Source organism: Apodemus sylvaticus, chromosome 15 (assembly GCF_947179515.1).
Source record: "Apodemus sylvaticus chromosome 15, mApoSyl1.1, whole genome shotgun sequence".
NCBI classification, from domain to species: domain Eukaryota; kingdom Metazoa; phylum Chordata; class Mammalia; order Rodentia; family Muridae; genus Apodemus; species Apodemus sylvaticus.
The window spans coordinates 70,150,370-70,173,784 of record NC_067486.1 but is presented as its reverse complement, the minus strand read 5'-3'; the positions used below and the strand labels follow the sequence as shown (position 1 = coordinate 70,173,784).

At 38.6% G+C, this 23,415-nt stretch overlaps 1 protein-coding gene and 1 pseudogene across 3 annotated transcripts in view; both read right to left on the bottom strand.

Annotated features, from left to right (window-relative positions):
• Nucleotides 1-23,415, bottom strand: part of Atp13a3 (ATPase 13A3) — a 75,092-nt gene that overhangs the window by 9,254 nt on the left and 42,423 nt on the right. For all 3 annotated transcript variants that reach the window (XM_052158245.1, XM_052158247.1, XM_052158246.1), the window contains 16 exons: nt 21,369-21,485; nt 20,728-20,745; nt 20,481-20,634; nt 20,269-20,389; nt 18,883-19,007; nt 18,076-18,251; nt 17,032-17,154; nt 15,737-15,816; nt 14,685-14,727; nt 14,492-14,601; nt 13,702-13,798; nt 12,398-12,470; nt 9,720-9,888; nt 8,210-8,397; nt 5,093-5,181; nt 865-945 (listed from right to left, as the gene is read on the bottom strand). In XM_052158245.1, coding sequence (XP_052014205.1) covers nt 865-945; nt 5,093-5,181; nt 8,210-8,397; nt 9,720-9,888; nt 12,398-12,470; nt 13,702-13,798; nt 14,492-14,601; nt 14,685-14,727; nt 15,737-15,816; nt 17,032-17,154; nt 18,076-18,251; nt 18,883-19,007; nt 20,269-20,389; nt 20,481-20,634; nt 20,728-20,745; nt 21,369-21,485 — 1,764 coding nt within the window. The remainder of the gene's footprint in view (nt 1-864; nt 946-5,092; nt 5,182-8,209; nt 8,398-9,719; nt 9,889-12,397; nt 12,471-13,701; nt 13,799-14,491; nt 14,602-14,684; nt 14,728-15,736; nt 15,817-17,031; nt 17,155-18,075; nt 18,252-18,882; nt 19,008-20,268; nt 20,390-20,480; nt 20,635-20,727; nt 20,746-21,368; nt 21,486-23,415) is intronic.
• Nucleotides 16,488-17,021, bottom strand: LOC127665732 (non-histone chromosomal protein HMG-14-like; annotated as a pseudogene).

Here is a 23,415-nt window from a genome sequence, read left to right as displayed (position 1 = left end):
AACCTCAGTAAATAATAAAAAAGGATAAATAAGAGAGCTTTTCTAATAAATATAAAATCATAATTCTTGATAAAAAAGATTAAGCAATCTAAGAACCAGGTTCGATCTCCAATGCTCCCCAACAACGTTGATGCTGCATAGCCTTTTTCTTAAGAGTTATTTTCACTTAATATCTAATTATTAATTCCACCTACATATATATACACAAACATTTCATCAGCACCCAATACAAATAATTCTTTAGTTAACAAAAATAAAAAATAACATTTGAAAAGATGAATATACACTGTAAGAAAGGAGTGCTTTTAGGTAGTCTTAGATGTGCTTTCTAGGACACTTTCTATGGAACAACTTAAAATGATACAATACAAACATCCATGTTCCCATATGTCAATTTATATCTAAACCATCTTTTGTTGGGACAGCTGAGTTTCAGGTTAATTTCTCAATCTAGAATTGTCTCTAAAACATACACATACTTTCAAAAGCTTCCACTATAAAAACCTTTTAACAGTACACTTCTATCTGCCCTGTCTGTTTCTTACAGTGGTATAGAGCAGCACTGAGAACTTACTACTCTTCCCTCCGGAAGTGGTCCCTCTACTCTCCCCTCAGAGCACGCGGCTCTGGGAGCTGCCTGGATACCTGCTTCTCTTTCCACCCCCTACTTATCTGTGCCACCTCATGCACATCTAATGCCTGAATACAACTCTATCAAGCCTTGATAAAACTACCGAAAACTCAGATCAGGAAGCTAAATGAGTTTCTCTGAAATGAAATGTGAATGTGGACTTCTGAATAACATTAGTATCAACTGCTCTCTCAGCACTAAGGCACCCAAGAATCCCAAAGCTGAGTGCTTACCTCCACCGTGATAGACACGAAGGCATTGATAAGAACAATGATAAGCATATATATGCGCCACTGGTATGGTACACACATAATCTAGAAGACAAAAAATACTTTAGTTAAAGTTGTCACCTTAATTGATAGCAGAGGATGACACCACGGTATCTGAAGCAGGGTATCTGAAGCAGGCACGGCAACACAAGTATTACAGCTACGAGTAGCCCAGGACTTGGAGTGCAAACACAGAAAGCTCATGAGCTTAGGCAATCCTCAACTACCTGGTGTGTTCAAAGACAGACTGGGATACCTGAGACGAACAAACCAACCCAAGCTTACTGAAATTCTATTATATATATTATATATATATATAATATATATAATATACTACATAATATATATACTATATAATATATATAGTATTTTTATATGTACCCTTTACCCATTAAATGCAACAAAGCATGCATCTTTTCACACAATAAACTGCCCCCTCCCCCCCACCAAGACAAGGTTTCTCTGTGTAGTCCTGGCTGTCTTGGAACTCACTCTGCAGACCAGGCTGGCCTTGAACTCAGAAATCCGCCTGCCTCTGCCTCCCAAGTACTGGGATTACAGGCGTGCGCCACCATGCCTGGCTCACACAATAAAATTCTAACTCCGAATTTTAAGCGACAATTCATCTTAAATCTCAAAGCGACTCGAAAGTCCATGCTCTAATCTACAGTATTACAAATGTCTAACAAATGTATACTTTTAAAATAAAGTATCTTTCAAAGATGAGGCAGAGGCCACAGAGACTGCTCAGTAGTTAGGAGCATGCGCGTCTCTTCCAAAGGCTCCAATCTCAGTTCCTAGCATCCAATCTGGTAGTCACAGCTACCAGTTAATTCTCTGCAGCAGTCCAAGGGAATTCACTCAATGCCCTCATTTGGCCTCTACAGGCATGGTAATCAGCATGCACACCCCTCTAACATACACATAATTAAAAATAAATCTTTTTAAAACAATGAGCCGGATACTAATTTAATACTGGTCAAATCTTAAGTTGACTTCCCATACTTAAGTCTCCACACAGCTGATATATCTACATGCCATCACACCCAACCAAAATCTGACTGCTTTCTACAATGTAAACATCCTTTTTGGTTAGCAAGTATTTACCACTGAGTACCTAAGACACTCTGTGAGAGGCCAAGGGGGATGGCCTGAGGTGTGTCACATTAACATACTACCACTCCTTAAGGTCTGATGAGGAATCTGTAAGAGATGATGGAAGGCCAAACCAGACTTGCCCAATGATCCCAATCACAGAATTTTCAGAATAGGGAAACAAACAGCAAAAACAAAACAGAACACCCAAACAAACACGCTTTTTAAATGTGAAATGTTGAGGTCTTCATGAGCAATTAGTTCACAGGGGTTCCACCTTCAAGGAAGGCAATGTACTTTCCGCTAAAGTAGTTGATGTACAGGAGTAGGTTGTTCAGAAGCGAATGGGGCTTCCTTTGCTTTCTTACTATAAATACTTATCATGTGATCTCTTCAATGCATGCCAATTTGCCCTTCCACCTTCAGGCGCTGAAAGGAGAAATGGCAGTCTGCACCAAAAGCTGACCAGACGCTGGTCCAGTGCTCAGACATCCAGAACTGAAAGCCAACAAACCAAACCAACAAACAAAAACCCCTCACTCTTCTTTATGATTATCTTTAAGTATTTTGTCATGGCAAGAGAATACATTGAAGGGGCTAGAGGATGGCTCAGTGGGTAAGAGTTCTCGATACTCTTTCATAGGACCTGCGTCCAGTCTCCAAGGAAATGGACCTAGCAAACAAGCAACTGTTCTCATACCTGACAAAGATATAGACTTGAAGCCAAAACAAGAGATTAAAGATGGCCATTCCATACACCAAGAGGACATTACAATTGTAAACATGTGTCCCAAAGACAGTTGCACTAAACTTCAGAATACAAATTCTCTTATATGAGCAGTCAGATCAGCCCTAGAAAAATAGTAGTGGGTGACTCCAACACCTGACTCTCACCAACTGGCAGGTCTTCTTGACAAAAAAATTAAGATGAGAATTATATGATTTCACAGATAAATGGACTTAAAAGGCACCTACAGAACATTCCATCCAAACACTGCAAATACATTATTTTTAGCAGTCCATGGGACTGTCTTTAAATAGATCAAATATTAAGAAAACTCCTAAGAAGGTGTAGGAAACATGAGGTCCCTGTACTGTCAGGTAAGGACTAAGGAAACCAGGAATGACCCTTCAAACAACATCCACTGCTCTTGTCATCATAACGGCTAGGAAATGAAACGAGCCTGGATGTTCATAAAGTGATGAATGGACAATGAAAATGTGCGGCATACATACAGTGGAACCCATTGGAATCAATGGAACTAACTCAGCTCTAAAGAATAAAATTATGTCATCTCCAGAAAGAGGGTTGGAACTGGAAAAAACTATACTAAGTGCAGCAATGCAGGCTCAGAGAAACAAATACATGTTTTTACTTATATGTAGATCCCACCTTCAAATTTTTAGTGGGGTCAGGAAGCAAGAAGGGGGACTTACAGGGAATGGGGGTAGTGGAACAAATGTAATGTGAAAGTAGTAAGAAACAACATTAGTGGTTAAGGTTTGAGCACGAGAAGGGAGATGGGGAGGAAGAGGGAGTTGGGGGTAAGCTAAGAAAATAGCCTTATAGACTCTCCTCTTTGTAAGCTAACCAATACTATACATAATCTACAGGAACTGGAGAAATGGCTCAGTGGCTGAGGGCACTTGCTGCTCCTGGAGAGGACCAAGCTTTAGTTCCCAGGATCCCACGTCAAAGCTCACAACTGTCTTCAACATATACATATGTTTCTTGTTTTAAGAAAAAAAAAATGAGTTTGAAGGAAATACTATGCAGGGGTGAACACTGCTTCCTCCAGAAGACATATTTTCAGTGTCAGGTGTGGGGTATTCCCTAGAGGCCCCTCTGATCAATACAGACTCTAGCCATTGCTCATCACAGTTACATAACAACTGAAGATACAACACTTCAATGATAAGACACACAAAGAAATCAGGCTGAAACTGATCTGGAAAATTCAACAGTGGACCTGGCATGCTACTGCAGAGACCTACCCACCAAAGATATATGTACTAGTTAGTACACAAAAGTTTTGGGGTAACCAACTACTCTGACTAGATTTCAGACTTGCTCTATAGAGCAGATCTCACTGCAAACTTGATGGCTGTAAACCTGGTCCATGGCTTGGCTGGGTCATAATCCCTAAGGGGAATCTAACACTACTATTTTTAATAAATGGATGTGTGCCTTATAAATATGTCTATTTCCATTGAATAGGTCTGTCTCAGTCTTGGTCAGAGAAGCTTCTTTTGGCAGTGTCCAAAGCAGTCAATGAAGAGATTCGCTGCTTCCTGACTAATGTGACCAAGTGCCTCAAAGTTCTACTAGTATGCATCATCCATTGTGACAGAGGACATCCCCTCAAACAATGCACCAAAATAAGTCTTTCTTCTCTAAATGGCTCATCAGTTATTATCATAGGAATGAGAGAAATAACTAACACAATGAAAAAATGGGCATTGTTCACAAAAAGGGGAACTAATTGTACCCTGAATTTATTAAGCATCTCAGAATAACTCTAATCCTAAGTGCTTTTCCTGGGTCCCAACAAGTCCAATCTAAAATTTAAAAAGAAATACCCAATAGACAAAGCTATCTTGACGATTCAACAAGAGGCTGCAACAGTAGTCCTGGTCTGAAATACATAAAGATTCCTTACAATAATTTGGACAATCTGATACTACCATAGAAAAAAGATAAAAGAGAACTCAAAACATAAAATATAAAGCTCCCAACAGGATGAAAGTCACAAACTCCACACTTGGGCACTGATACACCACAGTGAAACCAAAGAAGACATGGGAAAAGACTGGTCAATGAACTAGTCAGGTATAATCAATAAAATCTACTTTAATTATGTCCATTCTTTCAGAGTGTCTTTTGGTAAATACAACTACATATGAGATAAAGGGAAAGAAGCAATACTGGAAAAAATAAAGGGAGCTTATTTAATCTTCCTTCAGTACCAAACATCCAAAATATTATTTACCCATTTACACTCCCCATGCTACTACAATGTCACTTTCTATCAATGTCTTACTGTTTTTCCAGTTCTTATCAACCATGACAAGTAATGAACAAAGTTCTAAGCCTTACCTCGAGAACCTGGTCAACAGAGGCAACTGGATGCAACATGATGAATAATATGAAAACATACAAAATAATCACAGATATAACAAAAAAATCTGGAAAAGAAAGCAAACAATAAAATTAGGCATTTCCCTTAAATAAAAAAGTGCCAAACACCAAGAAACATACAATTACTTCAAACATACAATATGGTTTGAATTCCTCTACTTAAGTTGATGAAATATAAAAAGCATATACTGTTATTTACTACAGTATAAGAAGTTCCGCATAGCCTCCTCCTCTTCCAGATTTATTAGAGATATTTAAATCCATCCCCTTCACCCTTAAATGTATGTCAGCTAATGGTGACATATGCTTTAATCCCAGCATTCCAGAGATGGACAGATCTTGAGTTCCAGGTTAGGCAGGTATATATAGTGAGACCCTGATCACTAAATTCAGTAATAATATCTTCACAGGCAAAGACAGGATCGGACTTTACAAACAAACAAACAAACAAACAAACACACCCCACAAGGACCAAACAATCTAACCAGTTTCTGTGACAAAATTGAAACTATCAGGCATATTAGTGGTAACACTTTCAAAAGTGTGGAAGATCAGAAGGTCAGTACCCCCTTAGCTACAGAAGAGCCTGCCTCAAACAAAGAAGCAAAGTCTAGTGAGAAATGATAGTCAAGATTTAAGTGTGACCCACCATGATACTTGAAATTGAAGCAGCCAAACACAGTTATGCATATGTAACAACTAAGTTTCAAAATTGAAGCTACACTGATAGTAGTTTTTATTTTAGAAGGGAATGCCACTCTAGAAAGACTGCCTCTATACAAACAAAAATCTCAAATTAAGTGTAATAATATATTACATTGATTAGATCTAGAGAAAAACTGAATAGCCTAGCAAAGAACTATCCAAAAAATTTCACTGGCAATGTACATTACTAACAGGAAAACAAGGGGTAAAAACTAGCAGAACATATATAGCAGACTATATTGGTTCCTCTATACCCTCTAAAGGCACAAAAGCTTACAGGAAATAAAATGGTTTTAAGGTATTTCTGCTGAAATATTTTAGTATATATACTTAAAAGAAATCAGTGCCACTGTCAGAAATAAAGTACTTATTCACATCAACTGAAAACTAATGAGAAAATAAATTTGAAGTCTTCCAATCCTGTAAAAGATTTACTTTTAAAACAACTATCTTAAAACTGAGGGGGGGGGCACACACCCTAACCTCAGCTCTGCTGAAACTAAACACAGACAAACCTAGGTGTGGCTCTATGGTGGAGCACCTGCCTGGAAGGGTCACACACCTGAGTTCACCCTACAACTGTCCCTGCTTGAAGTGACTCATCACTCACTCATGACAATGTAAGTACAGATAGGGTGGAGTATATTCTTAGATTACTACAGTTAATTTTCCTAATATGATATCAATCTGAGGGCTAGGTTTTTTCATAACTATAAAGAAAAACAAAATAGATACAAAAAAAAAAAAAAGGAAAGGAAAACCACCATTTCTGGACACAGCACACTATTCCATCAGTCTCAGAATTCAGGAGAACGATACAGGAGAATTACAAGCACAAAATCTGCTCAGGAAAAGTAGAAAGCAAAGGCATTTGCTGCACAAGCCTGGTGACCCGAGTCTAATGTAAACAATGGAAGGAGAGGAGAGCGCAGGCTTCCTTCCAAAGAGATGCCCTGTATCTTCCACAGATATTAATAAAAGAAAAGTTACGTCAGGAAGGGCTGGGGATGTGGTTCAGCTGCAAGAGTTTCTTATGCCCAAGGTAGCTCTGCAGTGTCACATACATAACGTGTGGTAGCAAACATCTGCAACCTTAGTACTCAAATGGAGGAGTGAGGCTCCAAAGCTCCGAGTATTCAGTTACTTGGCCTAACCTACACAAGCTACGCTCAAGCAAGGAGACGTGAGGGATATAGTTCAATGATACATACCAGTTTGTGGTGGAGTCCCCAGGGTTCAAGTCCTAATATTGCCTCCATTCACCCCTCCAAAAAGGTTCACCCAACTTTACATTAACAAGAGTTAAAGTGCTCTAAGTAGCATGGCATGCTTCTAGTACATCTCCACACACTTATCGGTACAGTTACACAGTAACATGAATGCTAATAAAAACTATCTTATCTAAGACAGAAAAACTACCAGCAAAAACAAGGTCAGACAGGAACAGTGCATGTGGAAAGGCCCCTCACATCCAGAATGACAATGATGGGCCAATGACTATCACCTATCTGATGTCTAACTGAACAACGACAGCTCTTCACAGCTACACACACACACTTGTCATTTGCTCCACAACACTGCAAAAGCCGTATCAACTAATGTTTTCAATTTTTAAAATATTATTACTGTGTGTCAGCTGGCACACACACCATGGATATGGAAGTCCTAGGCTTCCTGGTGTCTTTGTGCATTCTCATGTTCTAAGGACTGAACTCAGGTCAAGCTCTTCTAGAGGGACAGGTGTTCTTCGAAGCCATTTCACCGTTCCTATTTCAATTTTCAAAAGCTAGCAACTTATATGTCGAATCAAGTTTTGTCTATAAACCTAAATTTTGACATTTATAGTGAAACCCAAAGAGAGACACAGACCTCTAATCTTCTGACCACTTTTGCAGTGGGAGCAAAATGATTAAAATTAGAAATTCCATAGATCCTGACCTTGACAACAGTGTAAAAAACAAGGTATCTGGTACTGTGAAGAACACTCAAGAGGAAAGCACTGTCTCCCCAGAGCCTCCTACAGGTTCCAGCTTCCAGTCAATTCTCTGTACTCACTCAAAGAAAGAAAGAAAGAAAGGGGCCCAAAGTAACAGACTATGAAAATCAGAGTTGTGTAAACTTAAGGGTGGGAATGCTCATGAAAGTGAAAACAAGACAGTAAACATTCAAAGCATTAAAAACCTGCCTCTCCCATGAAAGAATTGACAGTTAAAATCACTTGTTCCTTTTTTTTTTTTAAAGTTTTGTTTTTGAGAGTGTCTGGCTATGTATGTGGCTAAGAAGGATTACTGACATGTTGCAAAGATCAGGTTTCTTCTCCATAAAGGTTATAAAGGAAGAGAAAGGTGGAAATCATGACGTCACACTTACAATTCTTGTAGCAAGGCTGCCTGAATGGTTTTCCTTTTGAAAAGGCAACTGCCACTGTGAGGTACTGAAAACTGGAGATAAAAAACACTGTGGTATTTTCATAATTTTGTATTTTACATGAATCGAGTTCAGTCCCATTGTATAAGTGTGATGAGTTCCAACATGCGCTTCTTGTTGCATTACAAGCACTGAAACACACAAAGATCCCATTAAGAACACAGCAGCATCTTCCCAAGGGGCCAATGTTATTTTAGATGCCATAAATCATTACAATACAAAGATGTAAGATGCTATTCATAACAAAAGGTGCAGCAACACAGGTTATTCTTTACCCTTTAGCTACAGATTATAATCAGTTAAAATGATAATCAAATAATTTTTAAACACATTTGGAATTTCAGCACAGTGAATGTAAATAGACCACAAGTCTGTCTTTAGTACTACCCCATGATAACTGGGGATACACTATCTTATTTTACATAGGTGACTGTACTTCCTTACCTAGGGTTCACACTCTCTGGGGTTCAATGTTTTCTAGCTAGGGCTTGCCCTCCTTTTCTAAGTGTGTAGTACTGTCAGGCATACACAAATTAGTAATGTTGTTGCAACAAACATATGTTAAACCTCTAGAAATGGCCTCTGAAAAGATTCAAAACAATTTTGTCCATTCCTTTTTATGGGCAATGCCTATATACATTTAAGAAAACTATGGCTTTTTTAATTTCCTAAAAATGTTAATGATAACCTCAATCAAGCAAATTAAAATATTCACAACTGAAGAGCTGACAAAATTAACCACATTTAATTAATTCATTACAGTTTGTGAATAGTAGAACACTTCATAAATAAATTCCTAATAATCTTTTCAGGATGTTTTAAAATATTTAATAAAAGTGTTTCTTCAACTTGGAAATAGAAAACCTAGAAGTGTTATACTATAGCAGGGTCTTCCTTAAGCCTGATGCTAATTTTTCTCATTTTACAGATAAGCAAGTCTCAGAAGCAAATTCAGGTTTCATCTAGGTAATGAATTGTACTTTGCCTAGATACTTTCTACTATGGTTTTATATGGTCTCCTCTAAAATTTATGCTCAAATTTAATCTTCATTGAGAGGGCAAAAGCAGAGACTAGGTGGGAACTTTAAGAGGTGATTAGAGTTCTGCCCCTATGAGTAGATTAATTCATTCATGCAATAACGGGGAAATGGGGGCATATCATAATAGGTCTCTTAATGTGTGATGTCTAGAAACATCTGCTAGAAACACCACCATCAAAAAAGCCAGTATATGAGTTTCTCAACCTAGAGGTAAGATGAATCCTTTCCTTATAACTTGGCTGTGGTACTGATGAACAGAAAATTAAGACACTCTTTCCTAAAGACAGAAGTTATAATGACAAAAAGACGAAATTATTAAGGTGTTTAAAAAAGCTGCAAGTTCTATACACATTTCAAGGCTCATCTTTTTATAGTCACCTTATACAATTTTTACAATGCATTGACCAACTCACTCTGAATTTGGATCACACACTTTATACTGCTTGACCCAGAAAAAACCCAGTGACTGAAATCCAACGGAGATCACAATCTGAGACAAGACGGAGAAGAGGAGCGCCCCGGAAATGAGGCCTGAAGGTGGTCGCTGTGCCACAAGCTCTTTCCAGGCAGGATTTAAACTCACTATATTTGAAAGGAAAGGATAAGAAAAAAAGTGTTTAAATTTCTCACTAAGAAAAGACATAATTAAATACTTTTAAAAATGAGACTTTTAAAATTCTGGTTTTGTCTTGTAAGTATTCTGAACATTCAAGCTAGATGTTATACACATTTAAATAATCTACAAGAGTAAATGTTTTTTTTAAAAATTCTAATTTCAAAAATGCCTCCAGTAACTTTTCCCTTTCCATTGAAACTCATGGAAAATCCCGTTACCAGTAAAACCAGTAACGATAAGCCAATGTGTGGTTGCAGTGCACACTTGTAATCCCAGCAACACCATGTAATGTTATGTCACAACATAATGTAACATAAAAATGAAAAACAAAAACAAGCCCTAGCTAAATGACACACTACCACTGTCTGCAGCTCTCTGAACCCAAAGGGAACACAAAGGAAACCAGTTCACCTGATAGCACATGGGACCTACTGAGTTTTCCACGATAAAATTTCTAAATTTCTCTTGATGATAACATCAAGTATTACAACATTTTGATAGATTTTGCTCTCTCAATGACTAGTCTTATCTACCAAGCCACTTTTAATTCAGGAATTCTCAGAGGTAATCTTAACGCCCCCGAGAAAAATACAGCAAGGACTCTATTTCAAGTAGTTGGAATTTTGACAGTATTGAAGACATGCAGTAAACAATGGATCATCTGTGTACCTTACAATGCACAGGATAGTTCTCCACATAGAATTATTTTCCTAAAATATAAATAAGAAGACCTGGCTCTCTTCATGGTCAAATGTAACAGTCCTCATATTAACTAGCAAGTTCTTTGAACAGCTTTTACTTATTTCCCAGATATTTATTTCTGGTATGGACAGATTTGTGAACTCCTATTAATTTAAGAAGTCATATGCCTATTATTTATCTTGATGTTAGTACCAACACTAGTAAAAACTAACATCTTACCGGGCGGTGGTAGTGGTGGCCTGTTATCCCAGCACTCTAGGAGGCAGAGGCAGAGGCAGGCGGATTTCTGAGTTTGAGGCCAGCCTGGTCTACAGAGTGAGTTCCAGGACAGCTAGGACTACACAGAGAAACCCTGTCTCGAAAAAAACAAAATCAAAAAACAAACAAACAAACAAACAAACAAACAAAAACCCCCTAACATCTTGTTTCTCCTTCCATGAAGAATCTATAAAGGCACAGCATTAGCCCTGTAATATCCCTTAAGAAATTCATAACCTGAGTTTAAAGGCATGCACTATCACCACCTGGCCAAACATGTCAGTTTTATATCAATACCATGTACCATTTATTAATAAAGCTCTGTAGTATAACCTGACATCAAGGACCTTCAGCAGTTACATTATTGTTTAGGATCGTTTTGGCTATCCTGGTTCTTTTGTTTTTCCATATGATGGTAAGAATTGTCCTTTCAAGGTCTGTAAAGAATTGTTTGGCAAGTAGAGTGGTGGTAGCACATCCCTTTAGTCCCAGTACTTAGGAGGCAGAGGTACAGGCAGGCAGATCTCTGAGTTCTAGGCCAGCTTGATCTACAGAATGGGTATCAAGACAGCTCGGACTATAGAGAAACCCTGTCTCAAAAAAAAAAAAAAAACCTGCTGGCACTGTGATATACCTAAAGGATGCTCCATCCTACCACAAAGACACTTTCTCAACTATGTTCACTTGATCTACAACAGCCAGAAACTGGGTAACAACAACCTAGATGCCCCTCAACTGAAGAACAGATAAAGAAAATGTGGCACATTTGCACAATGGATTATTGTTTTTAAAAAAATGACCATGAAATTTGCAGACCAATGGATGGAACTAGAAAAACATCATCTTGGGTGATGTAACATAAACCCAGAAAGAGAAGTATAGTCTGTATTGACTTGTAAATAGATAACAGCTGTTAAGCAAATAATAATCAAGCCACAATCCAGACTCAGAGAAGACAAGTAAAGAGGAAGAAGCATGGAGAAGCATGGATGTCCCTGGGAAGGGAGAATAGAATAGAGTCTAAGGCTGGGCTAGGGACTGGTGGGAATGGGAAAGGAAGTGATCAGGTAAGAGCCGGGAGGGGTGTGGAGTAAGGTAATCTATTTTCAATAAAGAAGGAAAATAACATCATTAGTTAAGAGTAAGATAATGCAGCAAGGATCCAATACATAATTGTTGAAACTGGATAATCTCCTGATTCGTTATTAGAGCAAGGACGGTAAGGTATGCAGTTAAGTGTTTTATGGCTCTTTTGGTATAAATAAATCTATTCCTAAAGCCACAGACAGACAGACAGACAGACAAACTAGATTAAGATGCATGAGTCAGGGTAATATCCCACTTCCAGTCTAGAATCAGGACAAAATATAAACCAGTAATACAACATATACAGGAAACCTGGACCAATATAAGCTTACTCATAAAATGGTTGATGTAAATTTACCAAAATTTAAAACATAATTTCAAACACTTGTATGCTTTGAAAAGAAAAAAAAAAAAAGACAAAATACTCACTTGTAAATACTACCACCAAAATGATTGCCAGATCAATGAAGAGAAACTGAAAGTCTCCCAGGTTACTCAAGATCTACAAAAGCAATTGTGAAAGTTTAAGAGTGTTTTCATAGCATGGTTGCCAGGTTACAGTTTTGTTTTTCCCCAAGAATGATACCTTCAAAATGCTATTTTCTTGCTGGTTTTGTGTATCAAGTTGACACAAGCTAGACTCATTGAGAGGAAGGAGCTTCAGGTGAGAAAATGCCTCTGTGACATCCAGCTGTAAGTCATTTTCTCAGTTACTAACCAGTGAAGAAATGACCCAGCCTGTTGTGGATGGTGTCACACCTGGGCTGGTGGGCTTGCATTCTATAAGCAAGCAGCTCTCCTCCATGGCCTCTGCCTCACTCCAGCCTTACTTCACTTCCTATCCTGACTTCCTCCAGTGATGGACTATGATCTGGAAGTGTAAGCCAAATAAATCCTTTCCTCCCCAACTTGCCTTTTAGTCACACGGTGTTTTATCACAGCAATAGAAACATACTTAAACATTTGCCTCTGGAATTAATCAATAACAACAGATTTACCTAACTTTAAAGTCAAATTTTAGTATAAAAGGCTTGAGTTTAAAATTTGTCAAAAGCATTTTTAATTTGGCAATGTTTTTACTGAAAATATTTAACATTCTAATACTCAGTATTCTCGTGTCAGAGTTTCTTTCATATTTTAGATCTTCCTTTCTGATACTTTATAAATAATAAAACGAAGTGTTCACAAAGATACTTTTAGAATGTTCCAGTGTCAACTAGGAAATTACAGGTCAATTATGTCAATTATAATGTAAGAGAGTAACCTATCGCAACTACTGTCTACATGCTACAAATGCAGTTTTATGACAGGTCTGTTTTCATTTCTGTTAATGCACAGCAAAGTTAACTACACCTATAACTCTAACACAGATGGTGTAGACCTCTATCCCAAGCATGACAGCAGTTGAGGATCAGAACTTCAAGGCCCTCCTCAACCACATGAGATTACAAATTTAAAATCCTGTCCAGAACAAACAACGCCAATCTGTACTATTGACAAAAACAACAAAAGTAAACAACCAAACAAAAAACCCCACATTTTTTCCACACAAAGCTGTAGCCACAAGTACAGGCTCTAAGGAACATAGTATCCCAAATATCAATACCTCAAGATAATTTTACACACATTATAAAATTTTCCTTTTTAGGTCATGTATTCAAAATCAAAGACATAGGGCCACTATCTTTGGTGCTTTACCACTAAGTCCATGTCTGTGTGGTGTGGGTACTCACAGAATACAGGAGAGTAACACTGAAGTATTGAATGATGCTGTATAATGCCATAAATTTAAACACACAGAAGGATGTCATTAAAGCAGCACGGCCTTCCCTGTGAATAAAAATGCACCTTAGCTTGTCCTTCAAGAACACAATTCCATCTTGACAGATAAACATCACCATTCACATCTACAACAAAGTTCTTGGCTACCAAAAAACCCTATGTTGCAATACAACTGGAAGAGCATCAATCTGCTGCTACTGAGTCATAGGTTCAACTACGGCTGAACATTAAACAAGTTCTATTGCTCTTCATGATAATTCATTCTACTACATGTCAAGTCCAAGACAGAGTAAGATAGTAAAACTTTGAGCCAGGAATACTAGCTCTCACTGCTCTCACTTTTGTACTCACAGCCACTGCGAGGTGGAGACAGACAGGAGGATCACAAGTTCAAGGCCATTCAGGCTACACAGTGAATTTCTGGGCAGCTTTGCTATAAATGGGGGGGGGGGGGGATGGGGGCAGTAGGAGTGTTGCTTTTTCTGGGGCCGGAGAGCTGACTTAGCAGGTAACAGCACCGGCTGTTTTTCCAAAGGATCTGGAGTTTGATTCACAGTACTCACATGGCAACTCCAAACTGTCCAAAACTCTAGTTCCAGGGGTTCAGAAACACTTTTATGGTCTCGTTGGGCACGAGGCACACACAGTACACTCATACTTACTAAATTTTGTGTAGGCAAAACATACTTTTTAAAAGTCTCTTCAAAGAACACAAATATGAAAAATTCAGAGCTTTATTACCTGATAAGGTTTGGCACACAGGAGATACTAGGTGTCTTAGAAGTAAAAGGAGATGCCACAGAAGCTTCCAGCTCAGATAAGGAAATGCCACCATGTGCCCTCTTCAAAGCCTAACAGTTTAAAAAAAAACTGATTAATTTTGTGAATGACTCAGGCTAAAGAACTACAAAGTAAAACACAAAACAGTACTTACACCACAATCATTTGCACCATCACCGCACATCCCAACAAAGTAGCTAAGAAAAGAAAAATGAGTTTAAAACTTTAATTTCTTAAAATTCTCATACAAAGAAGTTGATTCTCCTCCAGTACAGAGTCAGAGCTAACACACAAATGAAACAAATGGTCTTCACGAAGCCAAGTCATCAGACATGGCTATTCTACTGATAGCACTGGGTAGAAAGAAACGAAGGACAAATGATTTTGGTGTCTGGCGGGCTAGGTAAGAATTTGAACAAATTTTTTTGTGTTATGAGTAAAGATTTCTCCCCTAGAAACTTCAAACGTTACTAGTTAATAAAGTTCCAGAGCCATGCATGACCCAAATGCATTTGTATGAACCTGTAAACCCAGTATTTGGGAGGAGCAAGAGTTGAAGACTAAGACATTGGCCTGAAACATACCCCGAAGTTCAAATGATAAAGTCACTTCTTTATTATACGCGGGTAGGTACACATACAAGCACTAAGTGGACGAATCAGTTGAAATCAGGTTGAAGGAAGAAGAAAGAACAAATGAGACTACGGGTGGAAGAGTGGAAGGGAGGACCAGAGGAAACAGGGAGTAGGTTTGTTTGTAAAAAGAATACACATTTCAATTAAAAGAGCACCAATTAATGAACTCTGTGAGGTTATAACCTTAAGGAAGAATTGTGGATACTTTTTTTTCACTTTACCCAGATACACATGTAGGTAAACTAATTTTAAAAACATATATAAAGTGCTCACCTACTAGATAGGTAACATTCTTTACACACAGACGTTCACATGCAATGTGCTCACACTTTAAATATTTTTCATTTGAAGTAAGTGTTTCAAATTTTTGGAATTTTTCATTTTTTAAAATATTTGCTTCAAATTCTACTGTGACACTCAAAACGTTTCAGATTTTAAAGGATTTCCTATTCGGGTGTCTAGATTAAGGATGCTCAAAACTTATACATAAGAAATGTTAGTTACTATTCAGAATTTGAAAACGAAATTACAATTCCTAAGAAAAGAACCATAAAAGCCCATCAATACTTACTCTACATTCTGCAATGCTTCCACCAACTGTGTCTTTTGATCTGGTGCCATTCGAGCAAACACAGTGCCATGCAGCATCAACTATAAAACAAACATTTTTTTCCTCTTTCACAACAGATTTTACTGGTCGAGGAGCAGAGTACACAGACATTCCAATTCTTATCACATGAACCCAAAAAGAGCCATATATTGTGTTCACGGACCCAAACTCTCAAGAGTCCCATTGTGGTCATGTATGCAAATGAAGAACTACTACCACTGCTTTTCTTTGAACTTATTCCAGGGATGTTTCAGCCTCGCACTCGGCAAGTTCCCCTAAGACCTCTCATAACCAAATGCTCATAATCCTCACTTCCACCAATTCACAGTTTTATGCCACACAGAACATACCCAAAATTTCCATCTTTCCCAGCACATTATCACAATTGTTAGGAAAGTGGACTGCCAAGACCACAGACATCACAGTTCTCACAGGGCAAGGACCAAGGACTGACTGGCTTTCTTACGAAATAGTTCTACTAGAACACAGGACAGGATAGAACTGAAACTATTCCAGACACGAATGCACGACTGAGACTCCAAATTGTTTAGTATGCTTTGTATTATAGGATATAAAACTAGCCATCTCTACGGACAGCCACAGCCTCTCCTGAGTCAGTATCCTGCTGTTTTCTGATTGCACCAAAAAATAAACAGCAAATGACTTAACCTCTTAAAAAAATTTACACTTATAAAATGGGATGAGGTGGGATTCCTTCACCTTTTAAACCTGTTTCTAGAGCTACTGAAAAAGCATTTACAAAATAGTTGATAAAAATATTCCTCTGGATTGTACAGGAAGGGAGGCAGGGAAGTGATGGAAGCTTAGTCGGACCCGGCTTCTTAGTCTCCGTCAGACGCTGGACTCTGGTTTACGTCTCCCCGCTTCCTGCAGGCAGATCTGTAGCTTGCTGCTCAGACACTTCAGCCTGGTCGCCCTTCGCTCCACTCTTCCCCTTTACCTGCACTTTTTTGTCTGATGCTTTATCCTTTCCCGCAGCCTTTTTCAGTTTCACGTCCACCTTGGCAGGGGCGGAATTGGGCAACAGCCTCACGGAGCTTGGGCTCCGCCTTTATGGCTCCATCTGCACTAACCTTCCTCTTAGGCATCATGGTGGCGCAGGGTGGGAGACCCGTGTGACCAGATCTGTCACGGAGCTGCACTGCCTAACCACCACCACCAACTACTCCAAACATTTTTTTTAAATGCTGTTCACAGTAAGCTCATGAACACATCCATAAAATCACATTACTTACCTTAGGAACGAGATCCTGAAAATGTTCCAGTATCACTGAAAATGACTTTCCATTCATCGCAAAATGATAGCGAGTCACCTGAAGATCCTCTAAACTGTCATGGGCAAGTTTAATTGGAATAGCCTATACATAAGACATTTGAAACAATATTCATGCACCCATACCAAGAAAATACAGTTCTATATTCAATATATTTATGCCAAGATTATTTTATATTATAAATGATATGTCATTAAAAACCTAGTATTTATTCAAAGAAAAGGAAAATCAGTATCAAAATTTAAACACCCAAATTCTTAGGATAATGAGTCAGAATCTCATTTCCCAAAAAACTAAATATTTTTTAAATAAAATTTAAAGTTTTTTAAATAAAAAATATATTGAATAAAAAAATACATTTAGTGTTTGATAATACTGGGTTTTCATGTACCATCTTTTGCTTGTTTATTTATTTCATGTATGTGAGTACACTGATGCTATCTTCAGACACACCAGAAGAGAGCACCAGATCCCATTACAGATGGTTGTGAGCCATCATGTGATTGCTGTGATTGAACTCAGGACCTCTGGAAGAGCAGTCAGTGATCTTAACCACTGAGACAGCTCTCCAGCCCTTGTTTTTTCTCCCCCAGACTAAATTCAACAAAGCAAACTTAAAAAGACAATATAGCTGGGCGGTGGTGGTGCACACCTTTAATCCCAGAACTTGGGAGGCATAGGCAGAGGATTTCTGAGTTGAGGCCAGCCTGGTCTACAGAGTGAGTTCTAGGACAGTCAGGGCTACACAGAGAAACCCTGTCTGAGAGAGAGAGAAAGAGAGAGAAGAGAGAGAGAGAGAGAGAGAGAGAGAGAGAGAGAGAGAGGGGAGGGGAGGGGAGGGAAGGGGAGGGGAGGGGAGGGGAGGAGAGGAGAGGAGAGAAGAGAGAGGAGGGGGAGAGGGAGGGAGAGAGGGAGAGAGGGAGGGAGGGAGGGAGGGAGGGAGGGAGGGAGGGAGAGAGAGAGAGAGAGAGAGAGAGAGAGAGAGAGAGAGAATATAAACATTACCTCTGAGTCAATGGCTGATGATTCACTACACTGTGTCAGGGAGTCTGTATAATGCCAATTGATCTTGGCAACTTTTCCATCCTTTGGAGGTAATGCTTCAGCAATAATAACTTTATCCTGAGGTAGAATCATCCCACAGTCTCTGGCCACAGAAACAGCGGTCAACATGTTGTCTCCTAATTTTTAAAGACATTAAGGTTGAAAAGGAAACATGGACATATGGAACACGCACTAGGCTTCTACTGTAGTGCTATGGTGGGATAAGGAGGGTTCACAACATGGTTAGAGGGAAATGTGAGTCTCAGCACTGGAATGGGAGGGGAAAACTAACTTCTGTGGGATATTCTGACTCACACACACACACACACACACACACACACACACACACAGTATAGAAATGTAATGTAACTGAGAAAGTTTCACCTGATTCTAACAAACATCTGATAACCATTTTTTATGTCTATGTCAATATTAAAATCTGTAAACAATCCCTAGGCACACTCATTCCTCAGGAATCTACATTACAGAAGAAGCATTCACAGATAATCCACACAAGGCAAGGCACCACAGGTTGTATAGGAAATACAACAAAAAAGAACATAATTAAAAAGCTTTAGTTTCTTCTTCACTGCTATATTTTCCATAAACAGAGTTTGTTAGAAATCAAAGCTGGATTATAGCTACCTTATTATCTTGGGAAAATATTTAGAGTTGAGATAGTTGACATGGTAGAGTCACTAAATAATGTGCTTTTCTAACTGACCATCCCTCAATATCACACAACTTGAGCTCTACAATCATGCTCACCTGTGACCATGACAGTTCGAATGTTGGCTTTATGCAAATCTTCAAGTACTGCAGGGGTTTCCTGCTTCAATTTGTTCTGCATTATAATCAATCCCATAAAATCCATGTTGTTTTCAATGGCATCTCTGAAGAGTTAACATAATTGTATAGTTAAGACAAAAGATTAACAGAGCAATCTAAAAGACCTAAATATAAAACATCTTTATTATAAAGTAAAATGTGCACATACTCAATGAATCATATGTACCAGTTAACTATCTTCAAAAATTTAAATCTCAAAAAATAATTTCCAGCTGGGCGGTGGTGGCGCACACCTTTAATCCCAGCACTTGGGAGGCAGAGACAGGCAGATTTCTTAGTTTGAGGCCAGCCTGGTCTACAGAGTGAATTCCAGGACAGCCAGGGCTACACAGAGAAACCCAGTGAAAAACAAAATAAAACAAAATTTCCAAGTAAGATCTTGATATATTGAAATAAAAATACAAAGACATAAAATACAAAGATCACCTTGAAATGTCTATTTTTTTTAACAAAAAGGATGTATGAATTTATTTATTTAATGTATGTGAGTGTTCTGTCTGTCTGTACACCTGTGTACCAGAAGAGGGCATCAGATTCCATTACAGATGTCTGTGAGCCACCTGACTGTACCTTAAACTGTAAGTTAAAATAACCCCTTCCTTTCTTCAGTTTCTTTTGTCAGAGGACTTTATCATAGCAAAGAAACAGAGTCAAATATAAAGTCGTATTTATACAGAAAGAGAAGAGATGTCAGCAATGTCGTCTGACAGAGGGCAGAATAAAACAGGAGAGAAAGAACAGAGAGAAAGAGAGAGAATATCATGACTCAAGATACTCATGAGCCAAATTTGTGTTTGGTTCCCCCTGGGCGGTGGGCTTTTAGAGAAAATAAACAAAACTGTTGCCTATTCCTACAACATGCCTGGCACACTGTAAAACTTTGGTAACAGGCTGTAGGATAGTACAGTGGCGAAGGGCACAATATCAATCCTGGACCCTTCCCAGGGGTCCCAGATTCAGCTCCCAGCACGTATATCAGGCAGCCACATCTACACACTTGTAAAGAAAATAATTATTTCAGGAAGATATATAGGCATCAAATCAATAAAGAGTGGGTGTGGTGGCACATGAGTCAACGCCAGCACTGGAAGCTCCAGGCCAGCCTGGTCCACGCCGCAACTTCCCAGAGCCAGGAATACAGAGAAACTGACGTGAAAAAACAACGAGAAAAAGCAATATAGAATGAAAGAAAAATCCTAGTTTAACCTAAAATAAAGCTACAGTGCAGACATTTCACACATTCAACTTTTTGCAAGAACATAAGTACCAATTACTGCAGACTGCGGGGAAGCCACTCAGCCTTACCTGTTAATATGCTGTACTTTATGCCAGCTCAGCTTTGACTCTAATTTTCTGTGTGCAAGAGCAATTACACGGAAGCCTTGTTTGGTATAATCTTCTAACACTTTCTCAAAATCAACTGGAACTTTTAAAAGTAAAAGGAAATTTAATTTTAGAATTGCTATTGTAAGTTCGTGCTGACATCAGTTTTATCCAGAGCCTCCATAGTTCCTTACCTGTCTCAGGTTTGCAGAGACTGGCGATGACCTCAGGGGCCCCCTTCATGTAGGCATCCATCCTCTTGTCACCCAGTGTCCTTGCAACCACACTCATCCGTTGCAAGGCAGAAGAAAATGGAAACTGGCGAACAATTCCTATCTCATAAATAGCCTATTTAATTTCAAAAATGCATACAAAAGATTTATTACTCTTTAAGAATAAAAGCAAATGTACTTATCTAAAAAGAAAGCATTCTTCACTTACTGGAAGTTCAAACAGCTCCTAGAGACAAGAGAACAAAGTACAGATTAATATACATCAGCTAGAAAAACTAAAACACCTGCAAATTTCACTTAGAAACTAACAAGTGGCTTTAAGTTACTATACCACCTCCCAAAGAAAAAGGTATGTAGCCATGGTGTAGACCAGGCAGCCATGCAGCCATGGTGTAGACCCACAGGATGAGCACCAGGCCAGAAGGCATAAGGCAGGGTTCAATGTCTAAGGGAGGAGGTGGGAAATGGTATTCAACATCTCAAATATTCTGGAATCATAAAAATATTGGCACAATAAAATAAATGAGGGGAACACTAAATTTCATTTAAAAGTAACTAGTAAGAGTGCCTTTTTATAAATTATGCAATTCTAGGAACACAGAATGCATACTAGAAAGATTAACTATCACATGTATAAATAGGAAAGGAACAGACACAGAAGAATTAAATCTCAACAGTTTACAGAGAATGCCTTAGCATAAGGGGTAACCTTCCTGATAAACTCAGTAAAAATACCTGTATCTGCATGAAAGTAAAATAAAACATGCAACTTCTTCTTCGAGAGATATCTCTAAACTAGAATTAAAAGCAAGCAGCCACTATGGTATCCAGGATTGGGTGACACTGTACCATTTCTTGGTTTCCTGCAGTTGTAGACTCAGGAAGCAGTTGTTTGGAAGGACGAACCACAGTAGGCATGATCCGGTTATGAAGTGCTGTTTCTTCTTCAGTTGCTTCTTCCAGGATCTAAATAAAAAGAAAACACTTAACATATCACACAATTCCAGACTCGCTTCATTTTTAAGTAAACCATTAAAAAAAAAAACCTGCTATCAAAGGGCATGTCAACACTAAATAATTAACATAAATATATTTTTAATATAACAAAACATAGAAATAGCTACTGAATACCTGGAGCCTTTGGATGAGGAGAGAAAGAACTCGGAAGGAGAATAAAGAGCACATGTGCATAGCAACACATTAGCTGTTACTTATAAGTAACAAATGATATAGGTTTGTGTGTACACAAGTGTACTCAAAAGACATGGACGCAAAAGAATCAGGAGCTTAATGACAGCCTGTGCAGAGTGAGCTTGAGGTCAATCTGGACTTTAGGAAAGCTTTTCTCAAGCCATAAAATGAATTAATTCAGATATGATTAATAGAACCACTAAGAGAATAAGCTGTTTTAGAAATATGATTTTAAGCCGGTGGCGTTGGTGGCGCACGCCTTTAATCCCAGCACTCGGAAGGAAGAGGCAGGTGGATTTCTGAGTTCAAGGTCAGCCTGGTCTACAGAGTGATTTCCAGGACAGCCAGGGCTACACAGAGAAACCCTGTCTCAAAAAGAAAAACAGAAAAAAAAAAAAGGAAAATAAAGAAATATGATTTTAGAGATATGCCATGCAATCATATTTTAATTACACTACTATAGTCATAAACTCTTAATTTTCACTTTTAAAAAATATATTTGATATATATGGGTATATTGTACAACAATGTGTATCTGATGCCAATAGAGGGTAGGAGAGAGTGTAGAATGAATTCCCTGGGATTGGAGTTACGGATAATTCTAAGCTGCCTGCCACGTCCTCACAGGAAATGACCCATAGTCCTCTACAAGCACAACTCCGTGCTCTTAAGCACTGAACCATTCATCTCTCCAGCTCTCAAAGAATTTGTTTTTCTAGAAAAGATGACTCAGCAGTTGAAGATGCTTGCTATTTGATTGTGATCTAGAGATTCCTATAGTGGTAGAAGAAAGCCAGCTCTCAAAAGCTGTCCACTGCCTTCCATGTATCAGTTTAAGACAAGTGTGCTCGTGCGCTCTCTCGCTCGCGCTCTCTCTCTCTCTCTCTCTCTCTCTCACACACACACACACACACACACACACACACACACACACACACACACACACACCTCCCTCTCTCTCTCTCACATAAAACAAAGTAAAGTAGCAAGAGAGAAGAAAAAATACTGCATGAACACTCCACCAAATCCAAAACAGGCTTAAGTAAAAGCCTGTATTATGTAAGAAAACTAAATTAGTGAATTACACTAACTCAATCAATAAAAACACTTGTTTTTAAATCCAAACAATTCCAAACCAGTTTCCCACATCTGATCATCTCAGAAATTGGGATGTATCTTACTGTCCTACGTTCAGTTTTAAGAAGAGGAAAAGCCAGCCAAGAAAACGCCCCCATCAGCCTTGGGGCATTTTCCTGATTAATGATTGATGCGGGTGGGCCTAGCTCCTACAGATGATGTTATCCCCGGGCAGGTGAAAAAAACAGGCTGAAGCTAGGTATAGTGGCACTCACCCTTAATCCCACGGTTCAGGAAGCAGAGGCAAGTGGAGCTCTTGAGCTCTAGGTCAGCGGGGTCTACATAATAATTTCAGGACAGCTAAGGTTATGTAAAGAGGCCATTAAAATAAACAAATAAATAAGTAAGAGGCTGAGCAGCGCTGTTTTACAGTCTCTGCTTCATTTTTAGCCACCAGGAAGTTGTAGCTTTGAATTCTTCCAAACCCTCTTTAAATGATGGGTATCATTTAGAACTGTAAGCTGAAAGAAACCCTTCCTCCCTAGGGGGCCTTTGGTCAAACAAAAACACAAATACCAGGTTGTGGTTGCTGTGGCAGACCTGACCATGTTTCTGGAGAAGATTTGGA